We start from the raw sequence: 21,281 nt of genomic DNA, 5'->3' as shown, positions 1-21,281 counted from the left end.
TCACCCATTTCTCTCGAGCTGCACTCTCACTCTGCTATACTTTTGGAGCTTTTCCCTCTTCAGCGGTACGCAAAACCACACAGGCGAGACAGTAGGGACTCATTTAAAACCCGCCAATGACAGTAATGGCTCCTAGGATGCTAACACCAGGAAGAAACACCAGCCCTAAGCTTGCACCTCAGGGCACAGAATGAAGACCAGTTTCAAGGAAAATGCCAATCTCACTCTTTGCTCTGTAAGACCCGCTCTTCCAAATCATCCCACTGCTCCAAAGATCAATACGGTGCCTGGGAATCACCGCAGAAGTCCTGAGTAAAACATACAGTCCCTGTCGGTGCCCACTCCCCTCTACCACACACATAGCAATGTAATCACTTTAGCAACTTCCCAGTAACAGGCTCATTAAAAAGCAATTCCGCGATCTCTCCATAAAGCACGCGCCAGAGAACAATGCAAAAGAGGAGATGCCAATTAATTATAGAATGATCACATCTAATGAACTCTGAAACCCTCCTGCTGTTGGTGACTTTGATGAAAAATCAGGGATGCTGGGAAAAGAGTGAATAGGGACACCCCGACTACCTTGTTTAGCCGTGGAGTCTTTCAAATGTGCCTCCTCAGACTCCAGTGTTGCTCAAAACTGCAGAGCTACGCTCCTAAAACGATGAAACGTGTCGGGGAGGTGACAAGCACGTGCAGGGTATATGGCGGTGAGTCACACCGCGGAGCCCATTCAGGCGTCCTCGGAACTGTGTGATTCTGCCCTGGGGTGCTCCCTGGGCCCGAAAGGATGGCGTGACCAGCGAGCGACATGGCCTGGGCCACCTGGAGGTCACAGGTGCGTCACTCTGCCGCCCTGGCCCGGTCCTCCCGCCTGGCTACCACTCCAGGTGAGCACAAACGCCCCTCCTTGGGACACGGGAGCCCTTCCCACTGAGAGGCTAGAGGAGGAGAAGGAGAGGGAGGAGAAGAAGGAGGAGGAGGAGGAGGAGGAGAAGGAAGAGAAGGAAGAGGAGGAAGAGCAGAAGAAGCAGAAGAAACCACGTGCGGCCAACTTGTACCACTACCTGTGTGAGTCCTCTGGTGGGCCTTTAGGTGGGAGCTTTTTGTATAAACTTTCCGGCACCCGTTAAACTGACAGCGGTGAACCCTCTTCTTGTTTTCGGGGCATGCCTCGGCCCCCACCCCTCCTTGCTCACTGTCGCTCTGTCCGCTCTTAACTGTCCCAGCTGCCGCCACGGCCGCCGCTGCCGTTGCCACCCCTCCCACCTTGACTGAGCCGAGCGCAGCCTTCTTGGCCACCAGTTTCAACGTCACCGTGCCATCCACGGCTGAGAGAGTCTGTGAGGTTTTGACCAGATGGCGGCTAAGCTCAGGGGACGACGGGGGCGTTAATGAGGTCACTGCGTTGAGCTGGGCCTGGTTGACGGCTGTGTAGCTGTCTAGAGAAGAGCTGGTTGGCTGGAGGCTGAGGCAGGTCTCAGATAGCAACTTGTCCCGAGAGAGCAGAATGTCCACTGCCGAGCTCTTCTCACAGATGGTGGCTTCCACCGGGAGCAGCAGCGGGTCCAAGCGCCGGAAGCTTTCCTCAATGCACGGGGGAGGAGAAGCATGGAGGAAACAGTCCAAGTCCTCCCCGAAGGTCTCCGAGATCCTCCTAGGCTCTGTCTGTAGGTAGCGTTCCAATTCAAGGCATGTCTGCAGAGGGGAAGGAGGGAGGGAGAGAAACAGCCATCAGAGGCGAAGAACACCATGAGGCCACATGTTGACAGGCTGAGCAGGAAGACACACAGAATGGTTTTGTGGCTGGAATCTGTACTTTTCTTGGTGGAAGGTCTGACCTTGTTATTTACTCCCCGAGTAATTTCTGAAGGGTTCATAAGGGTCACATCATGCAAGTATAATGAAGGGGAACTAGAGGCCCAGAAGGACTATCTTGCACCATCAAGATCCCGGAGAATGTTCAATGTTAAAATGATCTCTGCCCCACAACCCAAGTCAGCAGGTAAGAGTCTCCAAGCACCCTTAGGAGTTCTCATGCAAGCAAGAAGCAAATAGAATCAGACAAAGTTTTCACACCAAAACAAGACTTCCCATAGTTGAACTCCATTTTTCAAACAGACTTGAGCAACTTTCAAAAATAAGTCAATTTTCCAACTTGCTCTGAAGATCAGATCATACCCGTCCAAACTGAGAGGTGACCTCAGTTGCAATCAACCAACAGCAAGCCTGGCCTTGCATTCGCTAACCAGCAGGAATGGGTACTGTTCTGAAGAATGCCTCTCACAAAACCTTTGCTTACAAGACAAAACTCCCATTGTTTACAGTAAGTTATTCAAAGTACAATTGCTACCTATTTTGTGGCAAGGAGCCTAAGTCTGAATACAATGGTTTAGCATCTCTAACTATGTGATAAAAATAAGTTCAAACACAGCTATTTGACTTGCTAGAGATAGGACCCAATATATGTCAACATAAAGCTTTTACCTGGTAAAGAAGTAAAGAAAAAGAACTGAAAAGTTCAGAGTCACAACAAATCTTCTTCCATGGTGCTCTTCATAAGATGGTGGAAGTGCTCTTATGGCAAAAGTGAATATTTAAGTTTGTACTCGAAAAGCTCTCCTCACTTAAAAATTCTACTTTTCCAGAATCTTGTATAAAAACCATGGTGCTAACTGGCACCCTCAGCTCTATTTGCTCTGGCTTCGAGACTTTAACAAAGAAACACTAATGGCAAAGAAACATTACTGGCAAATTTTAAGTGAGACAAGGTCCTAATTTATTGCCTCTGTAGAGGCATCTTTGATTTTCACCAATGTTTGGATCTTAGGCTTTTATTCTGTTAAGAATATATTTTAATGATACACCTAGTTGTGTTGTATCTATTAAGGATTTTATTTTGGTGACACTTCAAAATATTGTTTTTGTTTTTCTTTCCTATTATTCATTCTCCCATAAATGTCTAATAGAGATGCACTATTGGTGGGGTTTACATTTTCCCAGATATAGACTCATAGAACCATGAGCTCTTTGTCTAGATTTTAGGTAGATTGTGCTTCTCTAATATGTGCATATGTCAGCATTTTACCTGTTTTTCTTAGACTGCATGAAATACCTATGCCATGCTCACTATTTTGACAAGGTTCTAGCTGCCTACCTAGGGTTAGTATTTAATCCATTGATGGTCACTGCCTTTGGTATTCTCTGTCAGCCTGTCCTTCATGGCTGCCAAACATCATCTGTATCCTTAAGACACCTAGGGCCCAACTCCTCCTACCCTGCTTGTCTCACTCCATTCCTACTCTCTGAGTAACTCAAATTCTACCTCCAAAGTTTTCTTTTCTATTTGCTGAAGTATCCAATACCAATTTATGTACTTTAACCTTCAAAATCTTTAAATTATTGTTTATATTCTCCCACTGGTTATACAGTTGTCTTGTGTCTTCTGCTTATTTTTTGTTGCTGTTGTTAGTACTGTTTTTATTGAGGCATAACTGACATATAACACTTTATTAGTTTCAAACAACATAATGATTCCATATTTGTATACATTACTAAATGAAATGATCATCACAGTTAAGTCCAAAAAATCGGTTTTTAATCAGCCTTATGGTAAAACTCTATTAATGAATTAATGAGTTTTAAATATGAATCAACTTTGGGTTTCACTTGACTTTTAATAGTATAAACTAATGAATGATTCTAATCTTCATTCAACACTCATGTCACACTTTTTTGTTCAACCACTGTGTTCACAGCAAGGTGCAAGTTTTCTGTGTATTGGAAGAAGATATTAATAGATCCATGTGATGAAGGTGCAGAATAAATAATTACAAGCTAAAAGTGACATGAATTTACAAAGCAAAGTGATACCAAATAATATAATATAAAGTGTGTTGATAAGTTCTTAGGCGACAATGAAGTCTACTCTCTATAATATAAGGCAATCATCAAGTATTTTATGTATTGATTAAATAATATCTCTGGCTGAGTAGCTTCCCACTACTCTATATTTGAAACCAACACTATCACCATCTCAGGTCTAGAAATTTACATCATCCTCAGGTACCTCTTTCTAAATTCCATGTCTCAAAAATGTTCCTTTTCCTTTTTCCATCTCATTTCTAGAAAGTATCATTTACTTATCTCCAATATTGAAGCCCTCAGTTTTAGCTAAAGTCAATTCACTTCTAAATTATGACATCTTATTCCTAAAACCTCCCTTAAAGGTCCTCTTCCCTTTCAAAACCCTCACCTACACGGCACAGTACCTGGCACTCAATAGGTACATGATGTCTATCAAACAAAGACAAAAATCAACTTTATACTAGTACTTTGATTATTCTAACTCCTCCATTCCACAAAAGTCATCTCCTGAGGCCCTACCTGGATGATGCTGAGGCTAGAAATCTTAGAAATGACCACTAATACACGTTTTCTGGAACACAACTATAATGCTTCTTTAGCTTTGCCCAAAGGGCAGAACCAGATCATCGAGACCAGATATGTTTCAGGTAAAAGTCAGCTGAATCATAGGTTATTAGTTGTCCTTGAGGCAGTTCCCTACCTCACACGCAAGGACTATTTCACAACCAAGCCACCGCAGTCTTTTGATCGAGTTTTTTGTGTGTCATGTCTTCTTACATACTTTCTAGCTCAAAGATTTGAAAGCTACTGAGAAATTGTTGTGATCTTTAAGAAGCTCAGATCTCTTCATATTCAGAGTTCTGGGAAACAGAGAGATTCTAAACACATTTACATACTTTTCTGGGAAGGTTAAAAAATAACCTACCCAGTATGCCCTAGTTTAAATCCCAGGAGTACACAGGTCACACTAATGATCTAAAGATAGAGACATATCTACTAAAATGTGGAAAATGCTGGACCACTTAAGACCAGCTATCACTTGCAACCCTAATACGGGGCATTCTTATTCCATCTGAGAATTAGAAATCATTTTGGAATGGTTTTTGTCTTGAGAAATCTACTTCTTGTAAATTCTGCTTAATAGAGGAGAAAATTTTGTTAATTAGAAACTCATCAGGAGTGCTAGAAATTAAAATGTCAAGAATGAAGAGAATTTTTTTTTAAGATTTTATTTATTTATTCATGAGAGACACAGTGAGAGAGAGAGGTAGAGACACAGGCAGAGGGAGAAGCAGGCTCCATGCAGGGAGCCCAACGTGGGACTCGATCCTGGGTCTCCAGGATCACATCCCGGGGTTAAGGCAGTGCTAAACCACTGGGCACGAATGAAGAGAATTTTAATGTTAGATTATTTCTAAGCCAAAGAGAAGGTTTATCTCCAATGTTTTTCTTTAATGATTACAAGGACTCCCTTAAGAAATGCCTATAATGTTTAACTGGAATTTGAGGTATTTATTCTAGATATTAATACATACACACAGAGAGGTATATATAGAAATAAATATGTATGCATGTCTATGAGTATATATACATACATTTCCTAACTCTGTCTTTAGGAAGAGTCTACAAAAGAAAGACACTGTGGTAGGAGTGAGCACACCTAATATACAGATCTTGGTTTCTAAATATCATTATCCAATAAAGGGAAACCAGGGCACCTTGGAGAAATAGGTGATTCAAAGTCTGAGGCAAAGAAAATAAAAGATGAGTCTAGACTATCTCATGGTACTAGAAGGTTAGGAAGTGTTTATAAAGTAATAGAGATATGTCAAAAAGATTCAGGAGCCAATTTGAAGGAGCCCTTAATGACCAACTCTGGACAATATGAGCAACAGAGTGAATAGTGATAATGGATTTTAATACATGGAATAAAATTAATATCTATGAATCCAAAGTGATATAAATAGTTGAATCAATATAGTAAAATTATAATTAATAAAAATAGAAGGGATGATGGAAATAGAAAATTGCAATTAGGCAAACAAAAAAGTAATAATGACTATAGGCCAGAATCACAATGGATGCTAAAACTAGTACATGAAAGTATAATGAGAAACAAGATATTTACCTAGTCTCAAAGTATCCTCCAACAAGATACTAGTTAACTGCAAAGACAAAAACAATAATTTTATAGTGGGGAAGCCTGGTATGCACCACTTTTAATATATGATCAAAATTAGCAACACCAGTAATAAGACGTATTGATATCATGTACCCTGGTATGACAGGCTGAAAAGGGCACAAAATTATTCTACACTATTTCTGCCCAAAATACATAACCTCAATGTAATCACGAGAAAACATCAGAACGATCCAAATGGAGGGTTATTTTATAAAATAACTGGCTAGTATTCTTTAAAAATTCCAAGATCGTGGGGGCATCAGGGTGGTGTAGTTGGTTAAGCATCCAACTCTTGGTTTTGGCTCAGGTCATGATCTCATGGTCATGATATCAAGCCTGGCATTGGGCTCTGTGCTCAGTGTGGAGTCTGCTTGAGATTCTCTCTCCTTCTCCCTCTGCCCATCCCACTTGTGTACCTTCTCTCTCTTTAAAAATAAATAAATCTTTAAAAAATATATATCAAGATCATGAAGAAAAAGAGAAGATTCAGAAGCTGTCCCAGATTGGAAGAGTCTGAGATATAACTGAATACAATGGGTTTTGAAGAGAAAAAAAAAAGACACTGACGGGGAAAATCATTTAATTCAAATAAAGTATACAGATTAGTTAATGGCTCTGTATCAATATCAATTTTCTGGTTCTGATTATTGTACTATGATCATATAACATAAGAAGAAACGAGGCTATGTATATACACGAACTCTATGTACAATTTTTGCAACTTTTCTGTAAATCCAAATAATTTTGAGAGAGAGAGAGGGAAAAAAACAGCCATTAGCCATTAGACACTAGGAGTTGTCTCCATATTGGAGATTTGAGTATAGAGTTCAAATATTTGTTTATCTACTAGAACCAAAGATTTGCTCTGTCTCAATGACACTAGCCAGCAAACTCCAACGCGGAGTCAGCAGATGTCAATTTAATTACATAAATTGTGCCTTGCCAAAACTTCACCTTTGGTGATATGAGGCTTCCCTCAACCTGACCTATCAACACCACTTAAGACTTGAGTCATTGGACCAACCACCACCCCTTCAAAAATCCATTACAGTCAGCAATGAGAAGGAAAATGCCCAAGTGCAAAGTGATTTTCTTACTCATTATGAGGTACAGATGAGCTTTGTGAAGACTCTCCAACATTTCAATTTTAAAACATGTGGCTTCTTTTCCTAGTTTCCTAAGAAATATCACCTGAAATTGTTGTTGAAATGATCATCCTAGAATCTTTTTCAATACTCTCTCCATGCTGTTAATATTACTTGTTGAAGCATGCTTATTAAAAGTGATAATCCAAGACCTAGTTAAAAAAGAAAAAAAATCAAACCTACTACTGCCATACCTACTCTTCTGTGACAGATTCCAGAGGCAGAAATTGACAGGGAACAGGATAACCAAAGTCTTGTAGCACAAATTAAGATCACCAAAATCTCCCCAATGTTGGCAAGAGGTTGTTACTTTCATGTGTTCAAGAAATACATAAGAAATTTGGCCATATATGGGCATGATGATGCCAAGGTTACAAATGGTTTTCATTAAACCTGTCCTTCTCTCATAATAAATTACATGAAATTTGCCATTTAAGACTACAAACATCTCCAGTCATTTTTGCCATTTCCCCTACAGCCCTCCCCTAAAGGTTTCCTTTACCCATTCTTTCCGCTCTTTACTTTCTCTTGTGTTCATATGCTTCACACAATCTTTCATCTTCCCTCCCACTAATCATTGTTTCATTCAAAGTTCAACATACAGTCTATCTACTTCAGGAGTTTGGTCTAGAAAAAAAAATGCAGTTACGAAAATATGATGACTGCCAAGTGTTGAGAGACATACCTCCTCAATCCTGGACAATTAAACAGTATCTCCAAAATGAATCTATGAGTCCATAGATTGGTGGTATGCCTGATTTATTAAGATTATAATCTATGGTTTTAGTTTGCATTTTCCTAATGACTAGTGAGGTTGAGCATCTTTTCATGTACCTGTTCAGCTATTCAGGTCCTTTGCTCATTTTTCAACTGGGTTATATTTTCTTGCTTTTGAGTTGTAGGAGTTCTTTATGTGTCTAGGAGATTAGCTCCTTATTAAATACAATATTTAGCAAATATTCTTCCCCATTCTGCAAATTTTCTTCTTACAATATTGATTATTTCTTTTGCTGTGCAGAAGCCTTTTAGTTTGGTATAGTCCCACTTGTTTATTTTTTGTTTTTTTGTTTCTGCTCTAGGTATCATATCCAAAAAAAAATCATTACCAAGTCCCCTGTCAAGGAGCTTTACTCCTATGTTTCTTTCTAGAATGGCCATCATCAAAAAGACAAGAGATAACAAATGCTGGCATGTATGCAGAGAAAAGGGAACCCTTGTGCACTGTTGGATTGTAAACTGGTGCAGCCACTATAAAAAACAGTATGGAGGAGCCTCAAAAAATTAAAAATAGAACTACCATATGATCCAGCAATTCCATTTCTGGGAATATATCCAAAGGAAATGAAAACACTAAGTCAAAAAGATATCAGCACCCCCATGTTCTTAGCAGCATTATTTACAATAGCCGAAATACAGAAACAACTTAAGTGTCCAATACTGGATGAATGGATAGAGAAGTTGAAGAATATATATACAATGGAATATTATTCAGCCATTAAAAAAAAACAAGGAAATCCTACCATTTGTGACAACATGGGTGGACATTGAAAGAATTATGCTTAGCAAAAGAAGTCAGACAGAGAAAGAAATATGCTGTATGACCTCACTTATATGTGGAATATTAAAAAAAAAAAATCAAACTTGCGGTTACCAGAGGCAGGGGCAAGGGTAGGGGGAGAGGATATTGGAAAAGGTGGTCAAAAGGTACAAACTTCCAGTTATAAAATACATAAGCACTAGGGATGTAATGTACAACATGATGACTACAGCTAACACTGCTGTGTGATAAAAGAAAAGTTGTTAAGAGAGTAAATCTCAAGGGTTCTCATCATAGGACAAACTTTTTTCTTTCTTTTTTTTTTTTTTGTATCTATATGAGAAGACGGATGTTGGGTGAACCTATTGTGGTCATCATTTCACAATATACGTAAGTCGAACCATCATGCTGGATGCCTTAAACTTACACAGTGATGTATGCCAATTATTTCTCAATAAGAAGAAAAAACTTAATACATTAATTCTTAAAAATAATGACAATCTTCTTAAAAGCAATGATATATTCCTTATACAACATGGGTACTCAAACAATAAAAATAATATTTTAGAACAAAACTTCTACCTCTATTATCTCAGATGGCAAAGATACCGAAGTGTTTAAAGTGGTGTGCAGTTGTCAGAGTTAGAACTTTCTGAAAGAATGAGCTAAAATCACCTCACAACTCCCATCCAAAACCACCACCATAGCTATATTCATGTTCAGTTGGACACATTCGAGTCCAGTCTCCTCAGTGCCATCCCTTTATAAACCATCCCTTTTTATTTAGAACATAAATAATTTTTCATTTCTGTGTCTTTTGATTTGAACATAAGACAAAGCCATTGGTCCAATATTTTTGCCATCACTCATTATTGTATCTTATGATTAATTATTTGGAATCTTTGGGTCTGTGGATACTCAAAATGGTGAACCAAAAACAATAAAGAAAAAAAACATATTTTATTTTGTGAATGATTTTTTTCTAGAATAATATAGAGTCAATGAAATGAAATGCCACCTACTACTGCCCATGTTTATAGTCAATTATCAGTCATTTGTGATCCCTTTAGTCAGTTACCCTTAATCCCAATCATTCTACCTATTTCATTCACTTAAAAGATCCAAGAGTTAAAACAGCAAAGAGATAAAGCAAATTGGGGAAGGATATAAATGCAAAAACAAGAGGAAATACAGTTTTCCATGTTATAGAAACTTGCAAAATCATGTTCTTCTGAGATGAGACCTGGACCTGATAATGATGATGGTGATGATGATGGTGATGATGCTTCTAGCAAAGAAGGGGTGAACTCTAGTTCCCAGAAACAATGCTCATGCAGGTAATTGCACACGTAGGTGATTGCACTTGGCTGCCCATGGGAGCCACTTCCTGACATTTACTATGTGTGGTTTTATCACGTGCCATTAACCATGGTGCCACTGTCCCCAAAGAGCATGAAGTACAGAAACAGGGAGATGAATCCCTTACTTTTCCCCTGGGATTGGCCCAAAGCTTAATTACTTTTTTATACTTTGAAATCTTCACACACATCCCAGAATGGAAATACAAAGTGACACAAAACAAGTTACTGATAATAGGGTAACCTAAGCTTCCTTTTAAAAATGATCTTCCAAAATACTCATTTTTTTCTAATTCCTAATTAGATATGTGTATAATGCACACTTTTTAGCAAAATCTTTATTCCTCTGACTCCTGAAACCAACTCTGTAGGATAGCAAAGGTTGATATTTATGGGAATTTTGTGATTTTTTTCCCTTTAAAGATGACACGTAATGACTCTGACACATTTCTCATCTTTTAAAATTAGGTCAGAGTTGAAAGATGGGAAAGGAAGCAAACAGCATGTTCAGAGAGTTCTGGTACCATTCTTCTCAGGAGTGAGAGGAGAGGTAAGAAGCATCATGGTTATGATTAGTAAGTTCAGTTAAGCCCATGGGAGAACCTCAGACACCAAGTAGTTGAGCCTTAATTGCCCATCTTCCTGGGTTTCCCCATTTCAAAGTGGGTTTGAGGAAGAGAATATAATATTAAGTCTAACCCATGGCAGAGACTGTGTAGAGCCAGTAACAAGAATCAACCACATATGACTCAAAAAATGATTGCTTTTAAACAAATACTCACTTTTTTTTTTTTTTTACTTCCATTGCCAGGAAAGATTAGGGTAAAAGGTTAGAAGAAAATGATTTTGTTTAGAAAATACAGGTAAGTAATTACACAGTATAAGTGAAAATCTCTTCCCGCATGTTTTAGCTATTAAGCTAAAAAAAAAAAAAAAAAACACCCAAACCCACATCAATAGCACACCCCAGAGGTGCAAGAGCATTACACATTACTGCCAGAACTGCTGAACTCCACAAAATAACTGTGGGACTGTAACCAACGTCAGATCACATTCTTTCCCTCTGTTTCTCACATCAACTGGTTGCTGGAGATGAAACCAAATTAAATATTTCCCTCTTGTAATCTGTAAATTTTGAGACAATGCTGTGAAAATTAATTGAATTCTAAACAAACAAGAAAGTTGGGAAACTTCTACCAAAACCTATTCAGCATCTCTCCTCTCTGAACTATTTTCAACATACAAAGAAAATATTTGTTTGTATATTTTTCCCTGGGGAGCCGAGCGTGGAGGTAGGAAGGAGAGAAGATGAAAGGCCTGGGAGTGGGTGCTGTCTTTGAAACAAGTGGCCTCAAATACCCCTTTCATCTTCCAAGGGTTCCTTACTTGCAGCACATAAAAGAAATCCCCAAAACAACCCCATTCCAAATTAAATGTTAAGGTGAGTTCTATATTCACAGAACCCACGCAGAGCTGGGGCCCAGGTCTCACGCTCCTTGAAGGAAGTCACCGGGGTCCCCCGCACGTCCAACAACTTGGAAAAGCATTTCCCCCTTTAGAATATCTGTGATCCTCAAAATTAAGTGATCCAGCTGTACAGGAGCAGTGTCTGGTCCACCTGCTATCAAATCAAGCCTCTACTTAGCTCGACACACAATGGAGGAAACCCCACTTTGTTACTTTACAGCTTGAAAATGTTTCATGAGATGTCCCTGAAAAGCCATTACGCTTTCAAGGACAAAATGAAATTAGTAACTTAATAGTCAATGAAAAAATCATCCTACACTGGAGCAAAGACCTAGACTGGAGCTGCCAATCAGTTTCAGAAAGAAAAAAATACAGAAGAGGCACTCCTAAAGGAAAAACCTATCATTGTATATGAGAGTGCCAAGCAATCCTTGCTCAGGAAGGGAGGCCTGCTAATCCCACAACTCCTGAGAGCCCGAGGCCTTGGGAGAAGGCCTCCCCTCTGAGAAGTGATGGCTTCCTAAGAACAACAATGGCCCTGACAGTTTTTCAGCTTCACCATTAATTTTCCATAAAGAGCAGTTTTCTCGATGAGCGCTTGTGTCAGGCAGGGCCTGATGCTTCAGAAACCTGTAATTATTCTTGGCTCCCCACCCCCCACAGCCTCTGCACCTGTGTCAGTTCAAGGCACCAGCTGGTCATGTCTTGCCTCCTGCCTCTTAGGGGGTGGGGTGGGGGGGGGGGTAGGGGAGCCTTCATTGAAAACCCAAACTCACATTACTTGCCTCTTCTTCCAAAACACAAAAACAAAACAAAAATTTTAAACTCACCAATCTCACCCCTTCCCCCAACGGGTCTTGCCAAAGGAAACAAATAAACATTAATTGGCTAGAGAGCCTTCATTCAAACCAAAATTACTGAAAAACACAGTAACAGGGAAAGGTCTGACAAGGGGTTATTAATCCTGTTTTACAATCCACTCTTACTCAACCCCGCCCGCTCCTGTTAACTTTGCACACACATGCACACACCCTCCCCAAACTCCCTGGGCCCCTTTGCACTGGTGGCCAAGATGGGAACATGCCGAACCCATTACATCATCTCCCCTGCCTCTCCCAAATCACTGCACAGGCTGACTCAGGCTACTGGGAGGTTTTTTTTAAAATCAAAACTCATTTCATTGACTCCCTTCTGGAACAATGCTATATCCTTCTCAGTTGGATTAAATATACTTTTCCCCTAACCCCCCATAAGAATACATATATGACTGCTTCTTTTATACCAGAGCACAGTTGCACATGTGTACAAAGTACAGACAATGCATGTGTGCATGTGTACTCTCTCACATACAAACACACTCTCACACATATTCTCTTTCACACACACACACACAAACACACATACACACACGCTTGAAGCTTGACTTTTGACTTTCCCAAGAACAACAGGTTCAAATCCCATGGGGGCCCTCATGATGGATACAATTTAGTGGCTGGTGTCATGGAGGATATTTTCAATTCCAAGAGAGTTTTCAGGAACTTCCACTGTGGAATGGTAAAGACAACGTGGGAGCAAGCACTAGGAGGGATATTGGCTCTACTCCTCAGATTATGTAAAATGGCAGTCCAAAATATAATGAAACCAACCCTAAACTGCTTTTCCTGCCATGGATGGTTGAACATTTACTTAATTTGAGATCCTAAGAAGCAACTTCCCAAAATATTTAAGGTGACAGTGTATGTGCCCCCCCCCCCCCCGCCCCGTGCTTTTCTCACCCCGGGTAAGGAAAAAATTGAGTGTCTTGTGCATATGAAAAGGTAGATGGGGAGTTAAGAGTACTGGCCCTATAGCCAGACTGCCTGGGTGCAAAATTAGGTTACACTACTTACTAGCTTACATCCCTGTGGGGCAAGTCACTTAACCCCTCTGTGCTTCAGTTTCCTCACCTGACACACAGGAGTGGATGAGAGTCCAATCACCTGACATACGTCAAGTGCTTATAACAGCACCTGAAACCCACACTACATCTGTTGTAGCTGTTACCTAACTAGTGTTATTTCATTGCACTTCCAAGAAGATAGTAAATATAATCAAATGTAACAATGACATAGAAAGGGAAAAAAATACCAAATGATTATCAAAGTAAGATAAACCTGTTGCATATAACAGGTTAAGTAAGCAGAGGACTCTGGCTAGGTGACATGCCTCACTGAGGGCTCAGTTTTCTCTTCTCCCACGTGAAAGGACTGAACTTCTAAGGAACCCACTAGACTGGAGTTCTATGATGCTGTGAAATCACAGTGGCAGGGTAGAGACCAAACATGAGAATAACTCACTCAGAAGAGGCTCGAAGCAATGGGCACATGGCTCTGCTGCCCAGTCAGGTGGTGAGAGGAAGGAGGTTGGAGACCCTGGAAGAAAGCGGCCCTTGGACAGGACGCTGAGGATATCCCCATGGATATCCCCATGGATATCAACCTCACCAGCATCTAAATGTAGACTTCACTAGAAGGGAAGCTCCTCGGACACCTGGAACAGTCCCTGAATTGTGGCCTTGTCTCAAGCATTTGTCAAATGAATGAATGAATGAATGAATGAATGATTGAATGAATGAATGAAGCAACTCCCAAACAAGCCGATCAAAAGTCAACAGTAATCACAATCCTGGGCAGGGAGGAGTACAAGGTTATGATGAAAGCCTAAAATCCTTCCTTCTTAGAACAAAGAATATCGGAAACAATGGGTATGCATTTACTACCAACATTTCTTGTAGGATTCATCAGTATTTTAAGATTTTAACTATAGGTGATACTTGTCTCCTCAGTGTTTTTCATTTGAGAAGATAAATCTTTAAATGTTAACTGTCTGGGATACATCTAGTATTCTCAACCGAGAGATACATTTAGGTTCATAAAAGGCTATAGGGCAGCCCTGGGAATATGTAACTGGGTAGCAAGTAAAAACCATTTCCTCACCTAAGAGAGTGTCCTTCTCTCTTCTGGCACTTCCTTTTTTCTCCTCTGACCTCCAGAAACCACCAGAAAGAGAAAGCAATAAAGGCAAGTGGATAAGATGCAATTTTCAACTCTCATTCTTTATTGATGAAAAGAACCTGACCTAGAAATCAGGTTTGATCCCCACTTTCCCCACACTGTCTCTACTCTCCCCACTAACTAAACTACTGAACCCGAACAGGGCATTCACTTCCTTCTCCACAAAATGAGTGAACCACACACTCACAGACCCCCTTCCAGCTCGAACTACTTGCTGACAATCCTTATATGGCCTGCCATCATGGGTACTTCCTTGCCATGGCACATTGGCTCCTAGAGGATCTGGCCTTGTTTTCCTCATCTCTTACCCTTCTCCTGTTCACACAAACATACCAGGTTCACACCTTTCTCAGTATCCTTCTTTGATCTGCCTACATAAAGTAGCCCAAATGCCACATTTGTTCTCCAACATACTACCTTTTTTTATTTGCTTTTCAGTATTTTCCAAGTTCTCAAAAGATCTAAATTATCTGTTTGCATGTTTATTGTCTACCCTTCTCCACTGGGATGGAAGTTCCAAGAGAGTAGAGACTTAGTCTCATGTGTCAATGAAGCTCCAGCACCTAGAGTACAGTACCTGGAAAAGACACCCAAAACTTACTAGTTGAATGAATAAACAAGTGACCAACAAAGCCATTAATCCAGTCTCAGAATTCTGGGAAGATTAGATGGTCTATCCCAAATCTATCCTAAAATGTCTACTTTATTAGGTCTAGGGCTTCATCATCACTTCTCCTCCTCAGTTCAGCTTTTAGCACTGAGAAGGTACTCACTGATACACATTCATCAAATGGGAGTAAAATGGAGCCTTTCTTCAAGACAAAGAGATCAGTCTTGGGTCCTTAAATCTGCCCATTTCAAACAGATGCCAAAAGAATATTTCTTCCTAGCAGTCCATGTTGCATCGTGTGTTCTGAATTTCACTCTTGCTCGGATGAACAAAACCCACCCCTTGCCTGGCCTCCATACCAGGTGCTTATTAACTGGTGCTTTGAGATAATAGATTAAAGGTAGAGGCTTAGTCCACTTTATATCATGTATTCCCATTTCCATCACCTAAAAGGACCTCCCTGAGAAAGGTAACTCTGGCCCCTGGTCTCCAAAGCATGTGAGGGTCACATCAGTTTGGTCTCCAATGTTGGCATCCTTACTATCATCAGTCCTTAAATGAAGAAGTTCATTCAAATCTAACAGTCATCAAGAACTTGTGTTTTCTGTCACCCTAAATAGTGCCACACGCCACTTACATAGATGAGGTCCCCAGAAATTCTTGTTTGGGCCCATTCTGGTGACTTTCCCATAAATTCCTAAACGCAGAAAGATTTCATTCCTCTCCATTCCCTTTAAGAATTTTACATAAAAAGATATCTCTACTGAGAGGTGCTATTTATTTCAGGATCATTATTTCACAGATACAGAGCCCTCATACACTGAACCTGGAAGTGAGCCAAAATCCAATTAAGAGGGTATGGTGTTTGAACTAGGCAAGAGCTAAGGGTGAAAATGTTGAATATAGCTGTACAGGGTTTGTGTGTGTGCACGCACGCGTGTGTCACTGACAATGAAATGTAGATTCTTTTTCATGTATTTCCGAATGCCTTTCTCTAAACCTATCGTTGTTCCCAGAGCCACAAAGCTGTTCCGTTTCTTGTTCATTATGTTAGGCAATAGGAATCTTTCACATGCTGGCTGGACAAAGATGAGGGAGAAACGAAGAGAAGGTTTTCCATCATGGAAAGAAAAGTAAAACTGTGCTTGGCCCATTTCTGAGCCACACTACAATGTTGCAGATTTCAAATTAACAATTCAACCCATCTTGACAGGGAAGAATTAAGTGCTGGGCCCTGCAGTTTGGATTCCAGTGACTCGAGCCCCTTGCTTAACCTCAGGTGGCTCAGCTGATATCGGATGACACACACTTTCAGACACACCAGACCCTCACTGAAGAAGAGACACTAATTTGAATCATCACTGCCATCCCTTCTCCCCTTTGTTCCTGTCTGAACCAATTTCCATACAGTTTCAAAGAAATCATCAGCCCATGCAAAGGGGAAATCCCAAAGGAACAAGAACTACATTAGCAGCATAAGGGGGAAAATCTAATTTCCAATCCAGTTGCTTTGTTGTTTCAACCTCTAAGGAGGGTTCCTACATATGCAAAACATAAATTAAGTTTTAAAACACCACCGTGATTCAAAATTAATAAAAACTCTCATGAGGAAAAGGTGGTTCTTGGTACAAATCTCCTCACACAATGAGGGTCAACTCTACCCAGAGCTTGTGGGTGGTCTGTGCCTTTGAGGTCTCAATCATCTCAGTCAACAAAATATTTTAGAACAGCGTATATTCATTGAAACCAATGGACTTGTTACTTAATAGATTATGGTGAATGAATTCTCAGATGAAGCAATATCTGTATTAAAAATTCTTAAACTACCTTGTTGACAGAACTCACCCAGACACATTCTAAACACTGAGTTGGTCCAAATTAAGGATTCCTTTTTGGCATGACAGGCTATGCCAATACAATTTCCTAGTGCCCTACTTGCTGGAATAAAACTCATGGCAAGACACCAGTGTGACTACATCATTAATTAACCTGAACCACATACCGGAACATTGCTGCTAATAAAACTCCCCTATAAAGAAAACATGTTTTCTCTACTGAGAATCCTGGAATCTGGGCCCCAGCAGAGCCACTGCCTTAATTAAGAAGACATTTTGATGTTGCATCTCTATCTGGGATTGCCATAAAATTTGGTCGTATTTGGCTGGATCGTCAATAACTTGAGTTCTTGAATGTGCTTTTTGGAAAAAGAAAATGAAAATGACATCCACACTATCAGGGTGTACAAACAACTATGTGAATGAAAGGATCACTTTCGCTAAGGTAGGGGTGCTTTATCTGTGCTATTCTTAAAAGCACAGTCTGAGCTCTCAACCCACGATCCACTGAATCAGAAATCTATAGAAACCTTCCATTTTCTCTAGAAAACAGGCTGACAGAATCGGGAACAGAGTCATAACTACGGCAGCCAGATGAAACGGCGATTTTTCCAACCCAATCCACATGAAATGATACATACTTTTTACAGAGAATTCCTTTGTGAACAGCTTCTGAAAATGCTTATCAATATTGATCAGGGGAACCTCGGAGTCCCCCTGTGAGACCATCTAGGCAGCATGGATTAAAATCCCCATCCTATTTATGGGGAGCCCAACCTAGGAAACAAACGCAGTTTTCCACAGTTCTATAGCCATACTATCAATAAGACCAGAAACAGAACCAAGTTTCTTGGCTACTTTCTGGCTTCTTCTGGTCAAATTCTAAACCTTCTACCAGGGTCTCAAAACATTCTAGAAATTTGACAAACTAACATCCCTCAGTAACACCTTGAAGGAATAGGATTCCTTACAAAGGTTCAGGATCTTTCCAACCTGGAAACACAACACTTTTATCACAAGCTTTCCAACTACATATCTCTGTGTAATTTCTCCCAATGAGACTGCAAGAGGAGTCTTGGTTTTGATGCCAAATTTTATTAAAAGATTCCTGAGGTTTTTCTAACTGCTCCATATCTTGCTTGGATTGTTAAAAGTAAATAGGATTTTGGGACACTTGGGTGGCTTGGAGGTTGAGTGTCTGCCTTTGGCTCAGGGCACAATCCTGGGTCCTGGGATCAAGTCCCATGTCAGGCTCTGCTTCTCCCTCTATGTCTCTGCCTCTCTGTGTCTCTCATGAATAATTAAATAAAATCTAAAAAAAGTTTTTTTAAAGTAAATAGGATTTCAATCATTCCAACTTGTCCATATCAAGTGTCACTGTTGAGATAGAAAGAAATGAAACTGGCATCATTTTTTTAAGATCCAAACTGAGAAAACTTATCATAACTGTTTACTGAGGATCTAATTTTACTTGTTTATTGGATAATGTCAAATATATGAAAACTAGAGGTAATACATTCTTTAAAGAGGAATTTGAACCTACTATCCAACACTAAAAAAAAAAAAAAGTCCTAATTGTAATAAATATAAAAATACAAATTTGAGTAAATCAGATTCAACATTTGTCCCACCAGTGCCCTTTGGAATTGTGGTTCCTGGCCCATTTTAAACACCACCAGTATGTATTATCAATCACTCTTCTCTTTTGTTAAATAGTCAAATAGAAAATGCAGCTTTAAAAAGGACATGGAAGGAATAGACGCTGCAAGAAGAGGGGAAAAAATAGCAGCAATGGAAAATAGATGAACAGCAAGCATCTCATTCCTGCATAAAAATCCTGGATGCCAATGCCTCTTATCAGGTTACATACCTCTAACCAAGAAAATCCATCAAACTTTGGGCAGCAGATCAGCTCAAGGGCAAAACTGACTCTTGGCCCTATTCCCTACATGAAACCTAAACATTACTTTTAAAGTGGTTTTGTTTATAATCATCTGATAGTAACAAACTAGAAAAGTAGATGGCCAATGGGTGAAGAACATTACTGTGATTCAGAAACATATGGTGGTAGAAGACCATCTTTGTTTAAAAATCAAGTTAATTAGTGTTGTATAGGATTCCTTGCCTAATCAATCTAGGATATCATAATCCTTCAACTTTGGGACTTTTTATGGATATATAAAGTCAAAGGCAATGCAGTGTCATGGAGAGAATATAGATCAAAGTCGGGAGGACTTTTACCAGCTCCTCCTCTATAATCAGCTTTGGTCTTCCTCAAGTCAGCTTCCCTTTTTGGTCTTTGGCTTCTCATGATCAAATCTTGCCTGCCTAAGGGAAGCAAGGCATGAGGAAGGTGGGATTTTCTATTCTGATCCCTTGGCCTTTAGGAGTACCAGGACTCTAAGTACCTCAATTTTAGACTCTGGACTGCAGTTTCTGCCAGTCTCCTGTGATACAAGGCCACATGGTTGTCCTTGAGGTGCTGAGGTAGACAAATGGCATTTCTACAGATGCTTTACTCCAGAAGTTAACAATGCCCTTCTGGATAAATCTAGGTCAGTATTCACAAACTCAAATACCTACGGCGACCCAGGGGATCACATCCATTAGCAAAAGAGTCAAGGAATAGGACTGTGGGGACTGTGTAAACACTTGCCATCGTTTTCCTGAAAATCTTTATTTAAGGAGAAACCCAGTAGTCTTCTGCTCAGCTACTCTTGCCCAGCACCACTCAGCCTAGATCTCTGCTCTTAACAAGAATCTTGTCACAAGAATGGAAATCTGCAGAGGCGGCACCATGAAATGTCATGCAGAAGACAGTAAGAATTATGACAAATCTACAAGAGCCTGGAGGTCTGGCACCAAGTTTTAAACTTCCCTTGGGCTAAAGCACAGTGTTTGGCATAATCAGCTGCTCAATGAATACTTCTTAAGTGATTCTTTTAAATCTTAATTAAGAGGCACTATTATCTCTACATACTCTTCTCTGGAGTGACTGGATCAGACTGATAGATTTACCCAAAAGGATAATGACCAGAGAAAAAGAACTCTGCTAGGATAAGCAGGTTACAACCATTTGAACTTTGCTGGCCTTTCAGGGGGACGTACTATATCTTGTATTTCCTTTACATTAATTTAACAATTATTTACTGAGCTTCTACTTTATACCAGATACTTTGCTAGAGACTTCAGGGAATCTATGGTTCAATATCTGCCTACAATGTGCCCACGGTATAGTAGGGAAAGAGGGACAGAAATGTATATGATTAAAGATAACATGGTACAAATGTGTGACTAATAAAAAGAGTAAGCAAAGCATTATGGCAACATAAAGAAGGAAGAATTCATTCTCTTGGAGAAGTCAGGGAAGGCCATGTAAAGAAATCACAGTTGAGCTAGACTGCAAAATGAGTGAGCTTTTGTCAAGTGGAGAAAGGGAGCAATGGCATTCTGGAAAGAGCATATGACACGAGCAATAGTGCAGACACATGAAAGCACCCCTATGTATTTGGAAAAGGATGAGAAGCCTAGAGGTTCTGATGCATGGGGTACATGTTATAGGACAGCAAGAAACAAATCTCTAGGGCCTAGAAAATGCCAACTATTTTTGGCTGATAATGCTCTGGCCTCAGAGCCTCCCACCCACACCTCCATTTGCTCTGACCTCAGCCTTTATACTTATGAACAGCAGTGGCTGTTTCTCTAGATGTTCAGTGGTAGTTCAGGGAAAGATTAGAGCTCAAAAGACAGTAGTGAGGCCCAGTGGTCATATTAATGTTGCCACATAATATTCCTGAACCTAAATGTTTTAAACAATCACCTGAGGCATATTCCTTTTCAGATTTATACTCCTAATTTAAAGGACACATGTAATACTCTTTAAAATAAGAACAAAAGAAGACAAATAACTATTACTCCTCGCCCCCCAAAAAATCTTAGCTTAAAAAAAAAAGCTACTGAATCAAGCCCAGAATTAAATTAAATTAAATTCAGCCTTGAGTCTCCTGGTAGCCAAGGCAAAAAGTTAAGAAATTCTCATCATATGAAAAAAACGTAAGTTCCTTACAAATCAGTTAATCGGTGCACACCAGGTTTAAAGCAACAGGAGAAGAGGACAAGAAAACGTGGAAGAGAAGAAAGAGCAAAAGAGGAAAGGAGATGATTTAAAAATATCCCCCCCTCCTTTAAAAAAAAAAAAGGTGGGGACGCCTGGGTGGCTCAGCGGTT

At 39.9% G+C, this 21,281-nt stretch overlaps 1 protein-coding gene across 7 annotated transcripts in view; it reads right to left on the bottom strand.

Moving 5' to 3' along the window:
* KLF7 (KLF transcription factor 7) overlaps positions 1 to 21,281 on the bottom strand; it is an 87,613-nt gene that overhangs the window by 41,602 nt on the left and 24,730 nt on the right. For 5 of the 7 annotated variants that reach the window (XM_072742466.1, XM_072742467.1, XM_072742465.1 and 2 more), the window contains one exon: positions 1,068 to 1,698. In XM_072742466.1, coding sequence (XP_072598567.1) covers positions 1,068 to 1,698 — 631 coding nt within the window. Of the gene's footprint in view, positions 1 to 1,064; positions 1,699 to 21,281 lie in introns of all 7 variants that reach the window. The other 2 variants (XM_026002275.2, XM_026002276.2) reach the window with 1 other exon arrangement.

The sequence above is a fragment of the Vulpes vulpes genome, chromosome 16, assembly GCF_048418805.1.
Source record: "Vulpes vulpes isolate BD-2025 chromosome 16, VulVul3, whole genome shotgun sequence".
Lineage (NCBI taxonomy): Eukaryota > Metazoa > Chordata > Mammalia > Carnivora > Canidae > Vulpes > Vulpes vulpes.
Note: the sequence above shows the minus strand (reverse complement) of the source record. Positions and strands in the feature narration are given on the sequence as shown.